The sequence below is a fragment of the Anastrepha ludens genome, chromosome 2 (genome assembly GCF_028408465.1).
Source record: "Anastrepha ludens isolate Willacy chromosome 2, idAnaLude1.1, whole genome shotgun sequence".
In the NCBI taxonomy this organism is placed as follows: domain Eukaryota; kingdom Metazoa; phylum Arthropoda; class Insecta; order Diptera; family Tephritidae; genus Anastrepha; species Anastrepha ludens.
Window position 1 is genome coordinate 26623647 of NC_071498.1, and position 16469 is coordinate 26640115.

Below are 16469 nucleotides of genomic sequence, written 5' to 3' on the forward strand. Positions count from 1 at the left end.
ACGCTAGATCCTTTATGCTGTCGATTTCACTTATTGTCTCGTTCTTTAAATTGTAGTTGGTTGGAGTACAGACGTGCGATCTTGAGAAAGGTACTGCGGCACACTTTTTGATATTCAGGCCTAGTTTCTTTCTGCTGAACCAGGCCGACAATAAGTCAATATCACTCTGGAGAATTTTGATGTCTTGTACACTAGTAATCGATCTTAAGATTTTTAAGTCGTCGGCATATAGCAGGTACTGAGACTGTAAATGTAAATTTATTGACCATTTAGGGTGAAATATTGACGGATCGTGATCCGAAATGCATAATATTTAAGGCGTCTGCTACACGATGGATTTTAAAATATTTAGATATTCCCTTCATTTACGCTCATTTCACACCTATTTTTACGCTCTTAAAATCAGTTGTCCTCCAAACAGCAGCGAAGTAACGTCAACGTTAGATGTGTTGATTTTTTCGTATATCGCCAACACAATATCAGTTCTTGGCGATCTCTGTCGTAAGCAATTGTAAGCAATAAGTAATTTGTGAGTTACTACCATCAACGAATAAATAAACAATTTGGCAAGCAGAGCAAACTTCATTTCTCTTCTTGAAATTTCTTACCCAAAACCACTCAGAATCGTAATTGATTTTAATTACTTCCAATTGGTTTTTGGTGGTGAATTTCCTAGACGAGCTTTATTAGGGAGCGGGCCGGGATTTGCACCTAATTCTCTTTAAAAGTTCTTTGAGCAAATTTTCTTGAGTTTCAAATTTATTCCTCTTAGTTTGTAAGTAAATTTTTGTGCATTATCATAATTTATGAGAGTTCTACGAGAATTTAGGCACGGACATTCACCAACCCAAAATCAATTAGAATCAAGACTAATTTTAATGAGAGCTAATTTGTTTTTGGTAGTAAATTTTCTAGCCGAGTTTGGTTAGGCTTAGGTAGCGAAATGGACCGACAAATGCAACTCCATGTTTTATACGTCTTTGATACATTGTACAAATAGAAGCCAAGAGTGTTTGACTAAGTCGAGCTTCTTTTTTCACTATTTTACTATTTTGTTTGTATGTCCTTTTGTTTGTATATCTGCAGCGAATTGGGAAGGCACAATCTTGCATTCTATCACTCGTGCTAAGGCTTCCTCGATAGAGCCTTCAGTGCTGCCCTTGCCCAATGAGATGTTCATATTTGGTGTAACGTCCAATTTCATTGTAGGTATGTGGAAATAAGAGCCAACAACTGGACGACGACCCATATCCTCGCCGCAATCTCAAATTCGGTTATCTGATATATAGTGGAACCTTGGACGGTTTGTTTATTGCTCTTCGAATTGATTATAAATAAAAGTTCTCCTAATTCCCTTTCATTAATTTCCTTTTAATACCACCACCTCATGGTGTATATGTAGAAATTAAAGATGGCGTCATCCGAAAACCACTATTTTATTTTCCGCGATTTTTGACAACAGGTTAACATCATGAGCTATAATACAAAGCAAATAATTAAGAAAAACAAGAGGAAGATAAATTACTTGTTCGTAAATATTCAGTATGGCCTGACGTCAAGATAAATATGTGTGTGTGTGGTGTATAATTTTTTGTGTTTGGCAGTTTATTGCTTTCGTTAGTCCCCCAACTTCACAAACAAGTAAATTCCCTTCCATTTGTTTGTATATTTTTGAGGCATGACGTCGGATTTGGCTATCTATTGCTTTCGTTGGGAAAACTTTAGTATAATGTATATCGCTTTGAAAAAAAGTTAAAAGGGGGCGATAGAGGGGTGTATCCCCATCTTAAAAATGAAAACCGAACCTGCCGGAGGCTTATAGTTTTTAAGTAATTTAATGTTAAATTTCTCTAATTTAGCGAAAAATTGGTGTTGCCATACACCTGATATAAAAAACGAAGTTCGTGTGCAGGGATGTTCAGTGGAAGGTTCATTGTAAAACTGCAGTATTTTTTGCTGTAATTTTAAGTTGAGAAATATTTTTGAAAATAAAAACATACAACTCATCTAAACTTAAACACAATGATATTAAGCGTATCACAAAAATTATAAAGTAATTAGAATTATACAATTATTCGCGTTTAAAATTGGAAAGTGACTGTATGGACAAATGCATTTGCATTTAATTTTAATAAAAATAATTCGAATATAAGGATAAAAATAAGTAAAAACAGTTTTAAAAATATATAGTGTAATGTGGCAGATTATAGTGAAGTTCCAAAGGGCATTTTGAAGGCAAATAATTATGAAATTATTATTTCCCGAATAATTTGGAGTTATAAAGAGTGTTCCTTAACACCTCACTAAGATCTCCACCAAGTTTCATTAATAAAGACATAATAGTTTGCCAAAAGTTGCCCAATATATATTATTCTAAATTCCAGTTCTTTCGTTTACGTTTTCTCTTCACAAGCAAGTAGTTTCCCTTCCGTTTGTTTGTATATTCCACAGGCGTGACGTTGCAGCGAATTCGGAAGACGCAATCTTGTATTCTAACACTCTTGTTATCACCTTGTATACATAGTCGTTGCATCGAATTGCTCATAGGTTGGGCCATCCCTATTTTTACCTTCAACAACGACACGTAAATAAAAGGAAATATTTTCGCGTAAACTTAGATACAAAGTGAATTCCTATTTAGGAAATTATGTCGACCAAAAGTGAAGCTAAACATATTAACAGGTCTGTGCCTGAGAAAAACGAATCGGGTCAGGGCGACGACGACGATGACGATTGGGATGATTGGGGTGATGCAGAGGATAACTTCGATGATGCACAGGATGATAATTTGTTGGGACAAAACCACAATAGCGAAAAGTCAAGTCCAACTAATAATAATATTCATTCCTCAAATTCGAAAACAGTGGAAAATGTAGAAGAAATCAAGCAAGACATCAATAGCAACAAGGACGCATCCACAGAGTCAATGAGCCAAAAAAGACAAAATCCTTTAACAGCCCAAAGGCCAAATACAGGTTGGGGTGGTCTCTTCGGAGGTGTAGTCTCTTCAGTCATTTCCACAGCTTCTGAAGGGTTTGGAAATATTACGTCAACTGTGAGCCAAGGGCTTAATCAAGTAATTGGTGTACCCGATCCGGAGGAGTTGGTACGTATGCAGGCTGCCGAGGCAACAAAGGCTAAAAGTGAGTCGGAAACGCCAACAGTGCAGGATAAAAACGAAAATCAAAACGTTTTAAGTGATAGCCGATCACATAATGTTCAGCAGGAGGAAGAGGCGGCGCCTGTATTTAGTTTAAATATTGTTAGTGGAGTAACAACGATTGGAACAAAAGTATTGAACACAGGTTTGGATACGCTTGAGGGAATCGGGAAAAAAACAATGCACATATTACAAGAGAATGACCCGCTCTTAAAGAATAAACGAAAATTGCTCGGCTTGGAGGCGGAGAGGCCAAACTTAAGCCAGGTTGGTGAAGAGAGTAAATAGAATGTTGTTATATAGTATAATTATCAATTTCCTTACTTGTAGATACTTAAAGAGGCTAAAAAAGATGCTGATCAATTAGAAAATACATTAAAAGAGATGAAACTGGAGAAATCACGTGAAATGCTACGTTTCGATCTGCTTTTCGAAAACGAATGTGGCCTGGTACACCTGGAAGCATTGGAAATATTATCTAAAGAATCAACACTTAAATTGCAGAAATTACAGGACGCAGTTAGTGGCAATGCGCTTACCGATTTGCAAGAGACAATCACGGAAGTAAAAGAACTTATGGAGTTGGAAGATTTGGAAGGAGAAAGCGATGGGGACTACGATGCAAAGGAGTTAAATGCACGTTTAATGAGCGCCATAGAAGATGCAGATTTGGCAATCAGCTTCGATGACATAACGAGGTAGGTTAAAGTGGCTAGCTTTGTTTGGACTTGTTTTACATTAGATATGTGCCATTATTTTTACAGCAACTGGTCAAAAGCGCTGGAATGGCTCCACATTACGCCCACGGTTGTCACCAAAGACACCGTACAGGAGACTTTTGCTCAAGGCCTTACCACACTAGCTCAAGCGTGTGCTATACAAATGAATAAATTACATAAAATCGCTGAATTGTTGTTGGTGAAAGAACATCATAGCACGGCCAACGAAGTTGATTGTATTGTCCAATTGTGCAAGCAGTTCAATATACACTTAAATGGGCTGACAAATCGTTTTGCTGCAGCATTAACGGCTATCAAGCTGGACCCCCAAATAGTGCCAGAGGATTTCGCGAATACTTGTATAAGTACGCTTTTCGCTGAAATGCTAGTCGCCACGCAACATATCGAAAAGGCTTTTCATTTGTTTCTGCCGATATTGCAAATTGGAGCAATGTAAAGTGACCAAGTGGAGAATGGAAATAATTAATTATTTGGTGTTTAATTGATTGTATTAAAAAATTATCGCATCACTTGTGATTGTTGAAAAAATTGCTGTAAAAAAAGATGATTGTATTAATTTTTTCAGACACTTTATTGTGTGGACATTCCACGTTCCGATTGGTCTGTTGTGGTCCCCAGTTTTATGAAATTTCAGACAAGAACTTTTCCAAATAAATGTACTCACCTGTTTATAAAACTATTAGTGACGTTTATATATTTAACTCTTTAGTAGCTACAATAAACAATATTAATTTTTTTATATATGTAATTTGTTTTTGGTTTTTAACATACTAGGTATGTATTATGTCTCGCAGGAGGCTTGCAGGCTGGCTTCTTTGCAGTAAATGAAAATGAAACGGTTTCGATGAAGTTGTGTTTTTTTAATGTATTACTATGTTGTGGAAGGAGAACAATTCAGTCATATAAACGTGCTGCGCGCTTGAAAAAGACATGAGAAGCGAATTTCTTTCCATTTTGTCGACAGTGATAATGCATTATATTTTCGAGGTTATTTTAAATTAATTGAACTACTAACTACAACGTTTCTTTCTGAAAAATAAAAATACAAGTCTCCCTCATATCTAGCACAATAGAGGATTGTATGATGTGCTGCAGCATTAGTAAGCACAGATTTTGCGACAACGCGTGTACAGGTGCTTCAAAATCTTAAATCAGGTTTATTTTTTGCCATGTATCTGTAACATATAAATTGTTTTCATTTAAAATATTATCTATAACAATTTCTGATTATTCTACTCACTTATCCAAAGTCTCCCAGAAAGTCATTAATACAGCGCGGTCTAAATGTCGTTTATTCTGAGAAAGATTCAACACCGTAACGGACCACTTTGCTACGTTGGTGTCCAGTTTCAGTTCGCTAAAGCGTAAGTGAAAAGCACAAACTGCGAAAAGACAGAGGAAATTCATATTATGATATTTTTCTGATGCGGTGTAATGCAACCTATTTACTTTTGGAGAAAATTTCGACCGGGTTGCCATCCCAAGGCCAGCCTTTGAACTGCCAAGCAGGCCCCATTACAAATACTGCCACAACTCGCTGCCAATCTTGAGCCGAAAGCTTCTGAGGGTTATCGATAATACGATAAGGCACAGTTTGGTTGTTTCGTTTGCGCTACAAGTCAAATAATAATACATTTATTTAGAATAAGTTAATAACAAGCAAATGAAATACTGCTACCGCAAAAACATGAAACAATTTCTCATATTCAGGCAATGATTATGAATAAATAAACTCAATTTAATGAATATACAACTAGGTCGCTCCGGTTACATTGGACAAAATAATTTGTGTTTGCTTCCGTTTCGAAAACGTACCTGCAACAAGACTTCGTTATCGCGTGTACCACCTGCACGTTTCTTATCTTCTGTCGAGATAAATTTCAATTCCTGCAAAATGTCCTTGGCATTATACATTGTGATGAGGCTGGTATTGGCGGAAGGTATTATAATTATGGGCGTACGTGAGACTCGTTTCTGGGCCGATGGCGCTACTTGACGAGCTTGAGCAGTAGGCAGCAGTTCCTTTGGACGACCAGCTGTAGTTAAATTTTCCATTAAATATAGTTTTCTAAATAGAATAAACTAACTTACGTATTTGGGGTGCCATATTTGCCTTGCGTTGTGCCAGTGATCCCTCTGTCACTGATTTCAGTGACATGCCATGGTAAGTTCCCAGTGTGTCGATTTTGAATCCCTCGGTTTCTGCAGAACGACAAAATACTCAGAATTTTTAAAATTAAGCTCAGAGTAGACAGCAAACCTTCTTTCTGCCTGTTGAAACGCTCCTGATCGTAACGATTATATTGCGTCAGTTGTGGTTGCGGTTTGGCAATACGCGCCGGTTCTGGCATTTTAATTGCTTGTTGTGCTGCCGGCCTATTTCGTCCCTCTTCACGCGCCTTTATGCCTTGCAGAATAGCAAAGATATTTTTTGCAAACATTTTGCCCGCACTCTGCAAAATCGTTGTACGCGTGCGCCATTGCCGTTCGCGACTTATTATATGCTTCGTTGAATCCACATCATAATCAAGTATGGCACGTAAATCTGTAGCCATGGCATCTTCATTGTCCGTGCGTTTGATGGTAGTACGTTTGTTGGCCAAGCGCTTTGCTTTGATAGCAGCAATCTTCTCTACGGACATCGTTTCCGAGAGCGATTTGATATTATCTATGTTGACCGTAGTTTCTTTTTTGTTGACATCCCAACGTGCTGCCAGCTGCTCACGCACCTTCTGCACTTGCGTTTCTTCAAAGCGTGCCTTCTTCGCAAGTGAATCACCCGCCGGCCCATCTCCGTCTGCAGGTCGTTTTACTTGTGTGGGGATTTCAAGTGGGGCACTTTTATCTATACTAGCGCATGTTGAAGTCTCGCCATTAAGATAGGCAAGCAACTCTTTGCGATCGGGCCGATTGACAGCCGGTATATCCTCTGCCTGTGGAGTAGATAAGGTAAGTTTCGATGCACCAATTATACAAAAAATTAATTGGATACTAACAGCACATTGCCGCACATACACCGAGTGCTGGAGCATAACATTTTTTAGCAGATATAATAAACATTCCAACGTGTAATATTCGCGTGGCGCCCCTTTCTTCCCGGAACTGCGTATAAAATTCGTAGCAATTAAGGTATGCTCGGTTAAATATTTAAGCAAATCGCCACGTAGGTCTACTTACCCATATTTTAAATAATTTGTTTTCACATTTTTCGGCCAAGAGAATTCACCGAAAATTATTTGATTATCACGTTCAATAATTTCTTTTTTGTTTATGTTGTACTGGCGCAGGAGACTCAGTGGATCCGCCATTGTTTAGTTTTCACAAAATTTGCACACACAATACAGGCAATAAATTGATGGTATTTCTTCAGTCCGTTTTAAATATGTTCCAAAAAATTAATTAGTTATTTTATATCTGAAACCGTTTTCACTTTCGTAAAAATAAATTTTTACTCCTTGTTGCGAAAACGACGTTTCACGTTTGACGTTTGAAGTTTGACGTTTGTTAGTCAAGTATGGTGGCAATGTTGTATTCATGGCAGATTTATAGAGGTGAGTTCGTTAGAATGACAGCCAAATTTACCCTCTGTCTCGACATGCAACAACGCAAACTAGGAATGACAGGTTATAAAATTGTGCTCTCCTAAGTGCCGTCACGGCAGTAAAAATAACGAAAAAGAAAAAATTAAATTAGTGGAAGGAAATGGAAACCAAGAATAAACATTTCCAAATAGATTGATTTACCGACATTTTTTTAAATCGTTCATTCAATAATTTTTTTTTCTTTCCTCGTATATGTTCCTACCTACCCCTCGTAAAGTGATAAAATCACGGAAGGAAAGTCCAGGGCAATTGGACTCTAGATTCAATTTAATAGAAGTTTGCACTGTATTTCAAGATCATACTTCACAGGATCATTTCTGCGGTCAGTCTTCATTTACTTTTAGTTTCTCCAAGGATGCTTCAAAGCCAAGCATAAGTATTTGGTAGGTTTATGTGCAAACTTTCAGGTGCAGGGAGATTGGAAAACATACTAGTGTGAGTGGCACACGCACCAAATGCTATCTACGTTAATCCAAAGAAGGCTTAATGCCAGAGAGAGAAGGGTTGAGGAGCTTCTCTTAGAGAAGGTGTATAAGGGGTGCAAATCCAAACTTGAATTCGAAGGTATAAAAGTTAGGCTAAGCTTATTACTCTAGTCAATTGTGTAACTGAGGAAACTGTCAACTAACTGCTTGAAAATTGCGCCAAAAATGTCCGGTTGAAAAGGTTCAGGACCGGCTGTACGCCTAATGGCTGTGAATCTACTAGGAGCAGTTGGCATTGAAACAAATAAGCTTCTGCACCGCATCATCACCAAGAACAAGCATCTGCGTACACACCTGTAGGTCGTATTTAGCAGCAAGAACCTGAAAACTGGGAAACTGTTATCAATCGGCATCGAAAACCAGTCAAGGAGAGCATCTGTAGGATAAACGACAACTTCGGCTCGACTCTCGTCCACTGACACAAAGGACGTGATTATAAAGAATCTGTGGCTAAAGTCACATCGAGGATAACAACCCCCCAGAAGTTGCGGAAAGCCCAGTTAAAGAAGCAGACCGAATTAAAAAGTCGGTTCAAAATATCATAAAAGCTGACGTAGCGGTAACGTTGGCTAAAGATAGCAAGATCGAGGCGTTGAAGATGATACCTCCAAATACGAGTATGTGCTGACATCGTGCTCAACACTGATGTAGAAGCAGGACAAACTCCTGGATAAACATATTTTACCAGAGGAGGAAATAAAACCCAATGAAATAAGACAAATAGAAACATTTATTAACGAAGTTGTTCTCAAACAAATACTCTGATTCCATGAAGGGGGCACAATAGCTCTTTCAGGTCGCAGAGCCAAGTGCCCTCATACTAATATTTGAAAAATTCAGCCAACAACAAAATACGCGATATTACAGTCAATAAATAATAGCAACAATTTTTTAGAGCATTTTTTTCTTGATAAATCGATTCTAATTTGTATGATTTCCTTCTATCAATTATTACCTAACATATAATTTATTAATGTCGAGTCAATACAATGTTAGGCACTTTCAAAAAATTTTCTGAGAAATTGGAATAATTAGGCTTATTTTTTTTTCGCAAATTTAAGCCTATAAGCACTGGATAAGCCACAATTCAAACAACGGCCTCTGTCGTCGGCGCTGCAACTATTATTAAACCAACGAAACACAGCTCTGCCTGAAATGCCAAGTTCTCTGGTTTCTTCTGTTGGTTCCGCATTTGCAAAATAGCTATGAAAAATTAGTGAAATTATATTAATATTCCTACAATTTTAGTGTACAATACCGGCTATGAATAAACTGTGAATATGAACGCATGTGCCAATTGTGCGATAACACAAAATTACTAACTAAGTAACGAAAAAACGCAGCCATGGGACAGACCGCTGGTAAAATCGGTAAGTTGTTGCAGTGAATTCCTATTAGATTTTTGAGTTTTGGACAATCGGAAATATCAGCTGAAAAGTGTTTGCAGTAAAGCTAAAAGACAAATTTATAAATTAACACCAAATATATTTTTAAAGTTTTAATTTTATTAATCGACAAAGCACTTTCGATGTGCGGTTGTAAGCTTCAATATAATTGTGCATACATATGATTTGTACGTGCACTTGTTTGTGGTTTTTTTGTTTTTGCGGTCTGAAGCTCCGTGCATGTGCTACAATGCTACAATGCGTTGTTTTTGTTGTATAGGGGTTGTGTTTTTGGTGTGTTGGTGTTTACATATTCGTACTTCCGCTTCCAATAACACTTTCTATTGGAATGCGGCAACCAAGGCGAATTTTTAACCGTATATAAGTAAAAAACTACATGTAGGTATTATTTTGTTTTTGCATTGGGAATTCTTAATGTCATAAACAGCTGGTTGTTTTCATGCCAAATTTCTTGTGCAAAGCCAACCAAAAAAACACCGAACAAGCCAAGCATAATTTTGTATGAAAAGCCGGAGATGATTGCTGAGGATTATTTTTTTAATCGTGGCAGACGACCGCCTACGCAGAGTTCTGCTAGAAATTTGTTAAATTAGCAATATAGTAAAATTGCAAGAATTTGATTTTCCATAAATTCATTTTTCTAAAACAAGTGAAAACGCAAGTAAGAATTGTAATTTTCAGCGCTTTTCCTAAGCAGTCTGTTGGGACGCATAGAAGGCCTAGGTGGTTGAAGGTACCATTTTTGGGAATGACAATTCACATCCTCTTCAAAACTAGGGGTGGAAGGTGACACGCCCTCCGCTTCTTTAACTATGAGTCATATAGGGAACTTCCTCTCAATGATTTTATTGCGATAAACCAGATAGATTGTCTGATCTTCTAATTGGAATTGAGAATAGATTGCATTTTTGGAAATGACAATTCACATCCTCTCTAAAAATATGGGTGGAAGGTGACATAAAAGAGCAGCACTTTAAAATCGACTTTTGATCGATTAAACAAAAATAAAAATGTATCGGCAATTTGAAAGTTTACGTTTGAGTTTATTTTAGGGAAAGTCAAAGTTCCACTTCTTGCATATTCATATGGTTAATCGGCATAGGAAGTCACGTAATTAGGCGACGGTAGAGGGTAGCAAAAAAAACTGCATTATTTTGGGTTTGAAAGTTTACGTCAGAATTTTATTTTGGTGGGATACAAGTTGCGTCGGTCCTTTAAATTGAAATTTGAGCTTTGGTGTGTTTATAATAGAAATTTATGGCAAATAGTTTTGTTCATCAAATGAGATGAAAATACCCATCTATGTATTGAGAAGTTAGAGGGTTAAAATGTTTCCTTTTGTTTTTCCATGCAAAGATCAAACAGTTTCCTTTGCTGATTTGCCATTAGAATGTTGAAAAGGGTGAAAACTCAGACGTAAACTTTCAAATCGCCGTTGCACGTATGTATACATTTTTTATCCTCTATCAGAATTCATTATCGGAAATTTATAATTTTTTTGCGTTGTACAGTGTTTTATTCAGCATGTCAATGCTTTGATTTTAAATCTTTTATCTAACAGATTATAATAGAAATTAAACATAAATTATTTACCTGATTGTAATAAAGAAGACATTCCAACAATATTTCTGTTGTGTTCTGTTTCTGTATTATCATTTTAAATCCACCCGATATTTTATCTGTTTGACAGTTGCTTCTTATATTTGTGCAAGTCTTCCTTGGATGCCTCTAGCTAGATTTTCATCTCTGTTTGCAAGAGCTAGCGCCGGTTTTAAAAGCATTTCAGATGACTACGATCAAAGAAGTCTTTTAAGCTTAGGTTTCTAAGAGATAACAGGATAATTTTTTTTTTTTCAAATATATACACTTGTGCCCACATAATTAAGTCACTTTATATTTTTACAATATTCGCAATATTTTTCATAACAATTTTTGTTTTGTTATTTTTTTATAGAAGTATAGCTCATTACAGGGTCCGGCACTCGAAGTGAAATCAACTTCAGACCGCTCGCGCAGCTGATGTAAGTCACATTCGTGCATTAGCTATCTGTTAGATAGCTAAATTACAGTCCATAGTATTGTTCACAAGCGCGTGGAAGCATTTTGCCGAGAGTAAACGCGAAAAAAATAAAATCAGTAATGCATTTCAAACGTAATAGTGTGATTGCATTATATGTATTTGGCTGGAAAATCACCTTAAAGTAAATAAAGTTTTCGTTTATCGCACCATTACTCGTTACAATGATATTGGTAGCATCGCAAAACGTCATGGAGGTGGTCATCAAGAGATTGCAACGTCAAGTGAAATGGTTCAAAAAGTGAAGAAGCGACTTGAGCGAGATCCCAAAAGGCGCATGATCTCACACCAAAGCAGCAACAAGTCAGACTTGAAGTAGCGAAGGAGTTGCTTCGCTTGGTCGAAAGCAGTAAATTTCCGAACATTGTGTTTTCTGACGAAAAAGTTTTTCAAATTGAGCAATTCGTAAACTCCCAAATAATACCCGCCACAGGTAATGGTTTGGGCCGCTGTGACCGCAGATGGGCGTTTTCATCGTTTTCATCGGGCCTGGCATGAAGGTAAAAGCGAAATATTATCGGGAGAGTATTTTGGAGGTTGCTTTGAAGCCGTGGGCAGCTAAGCATTTTGGTGGCAGACTATGGACGTTTCAACAGGACTCAGCATCGTCTCACAAAGTTCAAGTGAACCAAGAATGGCTAAAAAAACAATGTTCCGAACTTCATAACGTCCACACAATGACTCTAAAACTCACCAGGCGCGAATACTATGGATTATTCTCTTTGGACCATTTTGGAGAGCAAGGTCCAAACTAAAAGATTCACCAGCCTCGAGGCGCTGAAAAAAGCCATTATCCGCGAGTGGGCCAAAATACCTGCAAATCACATTCGGGCAGTTTGCGATTCGTTTCTGGATTGTCTCACGGCAGAAGGTGGTCATATCGAGTAAAAGTAAATTGATTCTTAATTTTGTATTATTTTCGCACATTCTTTACTTTGAATTGAATAAAAGTAATTTTCCAAACTTATTTCTGACCATTTTAATTAGTTACACTTCGAGTGCCGGACCCCGTATATAACAAAAGCCTTATAAATCAAAGTTCCAAACTTTGTGCGCAAAATTCACAAAAATTTAAGATATTTCAATTTCAGTACAATAATGTGTAAGTTTAAAAGTTCAAATATCGAGTTGAATTTTGACAACCTTTTTATGCCTTCGATGTTGAGCATTTTCTTCCAAATAAAAGACTTCCGAGCATGCCCTGAATAAAACTTTACTCAGACAAACCATGGAATTGCTTTTGTCATTTATTCATCTTCTGTTGGACATTTTAAAGTTTTTCCCCTGAATAATACAAACATTTAGCTAACCCAGTGTTTCTGCATAAACTTAATTATTCTATAAATTTAACGTGCCGTAGACTAATCACACGCGCTAAAATTACAAATACTATTTGTATTATTTTGTGTTGACTTGACATGTAATAGATGTCATATGTAGTAAGATCAGTGTTGTTCTGGGAAATTTAAATTCGCTCCGTATTGAATGCGGTTAACGAGTTACTCGGCACGTCATGAAATTTTTTTCGATACAATTGCTTTCTCGATGACGAGTGTCGCGATTCAAGCCCACCAATCAAAACAGGAAACAAAAATTCTACCTTTGACATACAAACAATCAACTCGCAAGAAAAAAACTGTTCTACTGCTATCTCCATATATGAATTCGCCTTGCTAAGTCCATTAAAAAGACAAATATGAAATATAATAATATAAATATTATATTAAATGTGTTAAGGATGGACATTGATCATTAAAATTAATCAATATGTCTGGTATTCTCAAATATGTTGGTATTCTTAATTTTGCTACTTCCTATTACGCCATGACCGCCTAAGCTGCCAATCTTTAATGAGCCATCTTATCAATTGGAACTTTCTCTTTTTATAATTCATCTATGTACATAAGTACACCCATATGCGTAAATGTATGTACATACATACCTACATACATTTCTCTGCAACGATCATTCCAAAACACATATGATCAAGTTGGCTTCACAGAATAAATAATTTCCGGCTTCTTTCAACGCTAATGAAATTTCCTTCCGAAATGTTTGTTTTCATTTATTATCTTACCTTTCTTTTTCCAGCTTCATTAGATTACCATTGCATATGAAGATAAATGGCAGGAAAGTGTAGCAAATTTGTATTTGTATAAAAATGAACATATGCCGTGGCTGCTGTGGCGACTGCTGTCGATATAAGATAAATGTAATTTAAAATTCATAAAATATTAAATTTTAAAGAGGGTGAAAAAGTAAAGAATGCATACTCCAATAAATATGTATACATAACTGTATGTGCATGTAAGTACCCTGCACGCAAATACTACCAGTCCTCTTTTTAGCTCATCCAGTTCGTGTTCTATGTTTTTTTCCTATTAGCAAGTGGTATTTTTAACATGGCGATGTTTTACGAAATGTCAGTTATCCGGTCTGCTCACCAGATAAATACCAGTTAAAATACATCAGCAAAGTACCAGTTAAAATACAAATTCATACTAATCAAAAAATTTTTACTCCAATGTGTTCCTAAAATAACCAGTTTTAGGCTAGTTAAAAGATGAAAAAAAACATCCATTCCATTTCATTGCACCGTTTTAAAATATTCTATTGGGTATGGGAATAAGTTTCCGTCCTTTCTTAGCCAGAGGTACGAATTATTTAAACAATTAATATAAATAATACATGATTTTACGTGAAGTACATATGTGCCATTGGAAGCTACAACTTTACTCCATCTTTCAGGCAGCATACCAAATTCCAGTTCTTTTGACTTGATCCATTGATTGAGCCAGTTTGCGATGCTCCTGTAGGAAGTGAACCGCTCTCCCATAAGGGTTGACTGCATTCATCGGAACAGATGGTAATCCGAAGGTGCAATGTCTGGGGAATACGGCGGGTGGAGCAAGGATTTCCAATTCAGTCCCTCTAAATATTTCTGGACCGATTTAGCTATGTGTGGCCTGGCGTTGTCATGCAGAAAAATCAGTTTGTCATGTTTACAGTCCCATTCCGGCTGCTTTTCTTTGAGAGCTCGATTCAAAGGCATTAGTTGCAGTCGGTAACGATCGCCAGTGATGGTTTCAGATGGTTTTGGAGTTCATAATAGATGACACCCTTCTGATCCCACCAGATGCACAACATAACATTTGAAGCATGAATATTTTATTTCTCTGTCGATGGACCTGATTCACCTGGCAGGCTCAACTAGTAGATCCATTTTTCATCGCTAGAGACGATGTGATGCAGAAAACCTTTTCTTTTCTGCCGTTCAAGAAGCATCTCACACGTCACCAATCGTCTCTCGATATCCCTCTCCTTAAATTGATGTGGCATCCAGTTACCTACTTTCAGCAGCGGCACGTCTTTTACGAGGGCGGAATAAAACGAGCACAGACCTTTCGTAAGCCCAAATGATCAGTTAAAATGAAATAAATCGATGTTTTGGAGATATTCAACTATTCCATGAATTTCGACGATGATATTACTGATTTTGGGTGGCCCGTATGATCATTGTCATTTATGTCCTCAGAACAATTTCTGAAACGTGTAAACCACACATGAACTCTGGCACGAGATAGACACTCATCGCCATAAACTTTTTTCATCAATTCAAATGTTTCTGTAAACGTTTTACCGATTTTAAAACAAAATTTGATATTCGCCCTTTGTTCGAATCTCATTTTTGTACCAATGACACAAATACAGGGTTGGCCATATTAAACTGACCCATTGAGTAACCCTATAACTTTTTACTGTAATTTCAGATCAGCTAATGACATACCGCGTTGGAAGCGTCAGTCGAAGGAGATTTATACCATGAAACAGTACACCCCAATAGAACGCGCTGAAATTGTTCAGCTGTACATTCAAAATTCCTTCTCGATTGTAAAAACGCAACGTCATCAAATCATTATGAGTGATGAGGCCCATTTCTCCTTGAACGGAACCGTAAATAAGCAAAATTGCCGTTTCTACGCCACTGAAAACCCTCAAATTATTGAAGAGGTACCTCTCCACGACCAAAAAGTTACAGTCTGGTGTGGCATTTGCGCTGATATGGTCATTGGGCCGTTCTTCTTTGAAAATGGTCAACACCAACCATTGACCGTCAATCAAGAGCGTTATCGGGCCATGATAACCGATTTTGTGATGCCGATTGTTCGTGAAAATGGTATGGAGCACTTCTGGTTTCAGCAAGATGGCGCACCACCACACACAGCACGAGCCACCGTCAACTTATTGAAGACTTTGTTCCCTGGCCGTTTGATATCAAAAAGCGGCGATTTTGACTGGCCGCCACGATCACCGGATTTGACGCCACCGGCCTTTTTTCTTTGGGGCTATTTGAAATCTAAGGTTTACGTCAACAAGCCAAAGACACTAGGCGCACTTAAGGCCAATATCCGACGGGAAATAGCCGCCATATCGGCCGAGACGCTGGCCAAAACTATGGAAAACGCCGAAAAACGGGCACATTACGCTATACGAGCTAAGGGCGACCACTTGCGCGATATCATATTCAAAAAGTGATGTAAACGAATCTCCTTGAACTAAATTAAATGTTTTTCACAATGAAACACAAAAAAATTTTTCTTTTTCCATATTTTTTTAATAATCACATGGGTCAGTTTAATATGGCCAACCCTGTATACTGACACTTTAGACGCAATAACTTCGCTTCCACTGAACCGAATGTCACCAAGCTCTCACTGGAAGTCAGCTAGGGATGTAACTTTGAATTCACTAACTCATTGAAAAAATGGCGGCATCAAAAACATTTTTATGACGCCAGTCTTGTTTATTTTGAACTTCATCTTGGGTATATATAATAAATAAATAAAACTTGAGGTATTCACTTTAGGAACGTAAATAAAATTAACGCTAGGTTTATGTGTTTCCTATTTTTCTGCAATGTCCCTTCTTTGGAAAGACCGTCTTTCCCTTCTTTGAAAATACCGTTTTTTATTCAAAAAAACAGTTAATTTGCAGACAT

General features: G+C 37.2%; 3 protein-coding genes and 1 pseudogene across 3 annotated transcripts in view; 3 read left to right on the forward strand and 1 right to left on the reverse strand.

Annotated features, from left to right (window-relative positions):
• Positions 1 to 2510: 2510 nt before the first annotated feature.
• LOC128866231 (protein FAM114A2) lies at positions 2511 to 4643 on the forward strand. Its single transcript, XM_054106799.1, has 3 exons — positions 2511 to 3427; positions 3491 to 3858; positions 3925 to 4643. The coding sequence occupies exons 1-3, from the start codon at positions 2648 to 2650 to the stop codon at positions 4334 to 4336; spliced, it is 1560 nt and encodes a 519-aa protein (XP_053962774.1). The 5' UTR covers positions 2511 to 2647; the 3' UTR covers positions 4337 to 4643.
• On the reverse strand, positions 4568 to 7403 carry LOC128866221 (parafibromin). Its single transcript, XM_054106787.1, has 8 exons — positions 7078 to 7403; positions 6897 to 7002; positions 6161 to 6833; positions 5992 to 6102; positions 5716 to 5936; positions 5350 to 5512; positions 5141 to 5282; positions 4568 to 5075 (listed from the first exon to the last, which is right to left on the reverse strand). Exons 1-8 carry the CDS (start codon positions 7206 to 7208, stop codon positions 5039 to 5041), a joined length of 1584 nt encoding a protein of 527 aa, XP_053962762.1. The 5' UTR covers positions 7209 to 7403; the 3' UTR covers positions 4568 to 5038.
• Positions 7404 to 7794: 391 nt separating this feature from the next.
• LOC128856171 (small nucleolar RNA U3) lies at positions 7795 to 7946 on the forward strand (annotated as a pseudogene).
• Positions 7947 to 9120: 1174 nt separating this feature from the next.
• Positions 9121 to 16469, forward strand: part of LOC128866235 (protein neuralized) — a 76156-nt gene continuing 68807 nt past the window's right edge. The window contains exon 1 of the mRNA XM_054106822.1: positions 9121 to 9357. Coding sequence (XP_053962797.1) covers positions 9333 to 9357 — 25 coding nt within the window. The 5' untranslated portion in view covers positions 9121 to 9332. The remainder of the gene's footprint in view (positions 9358 to 16469) is intronic.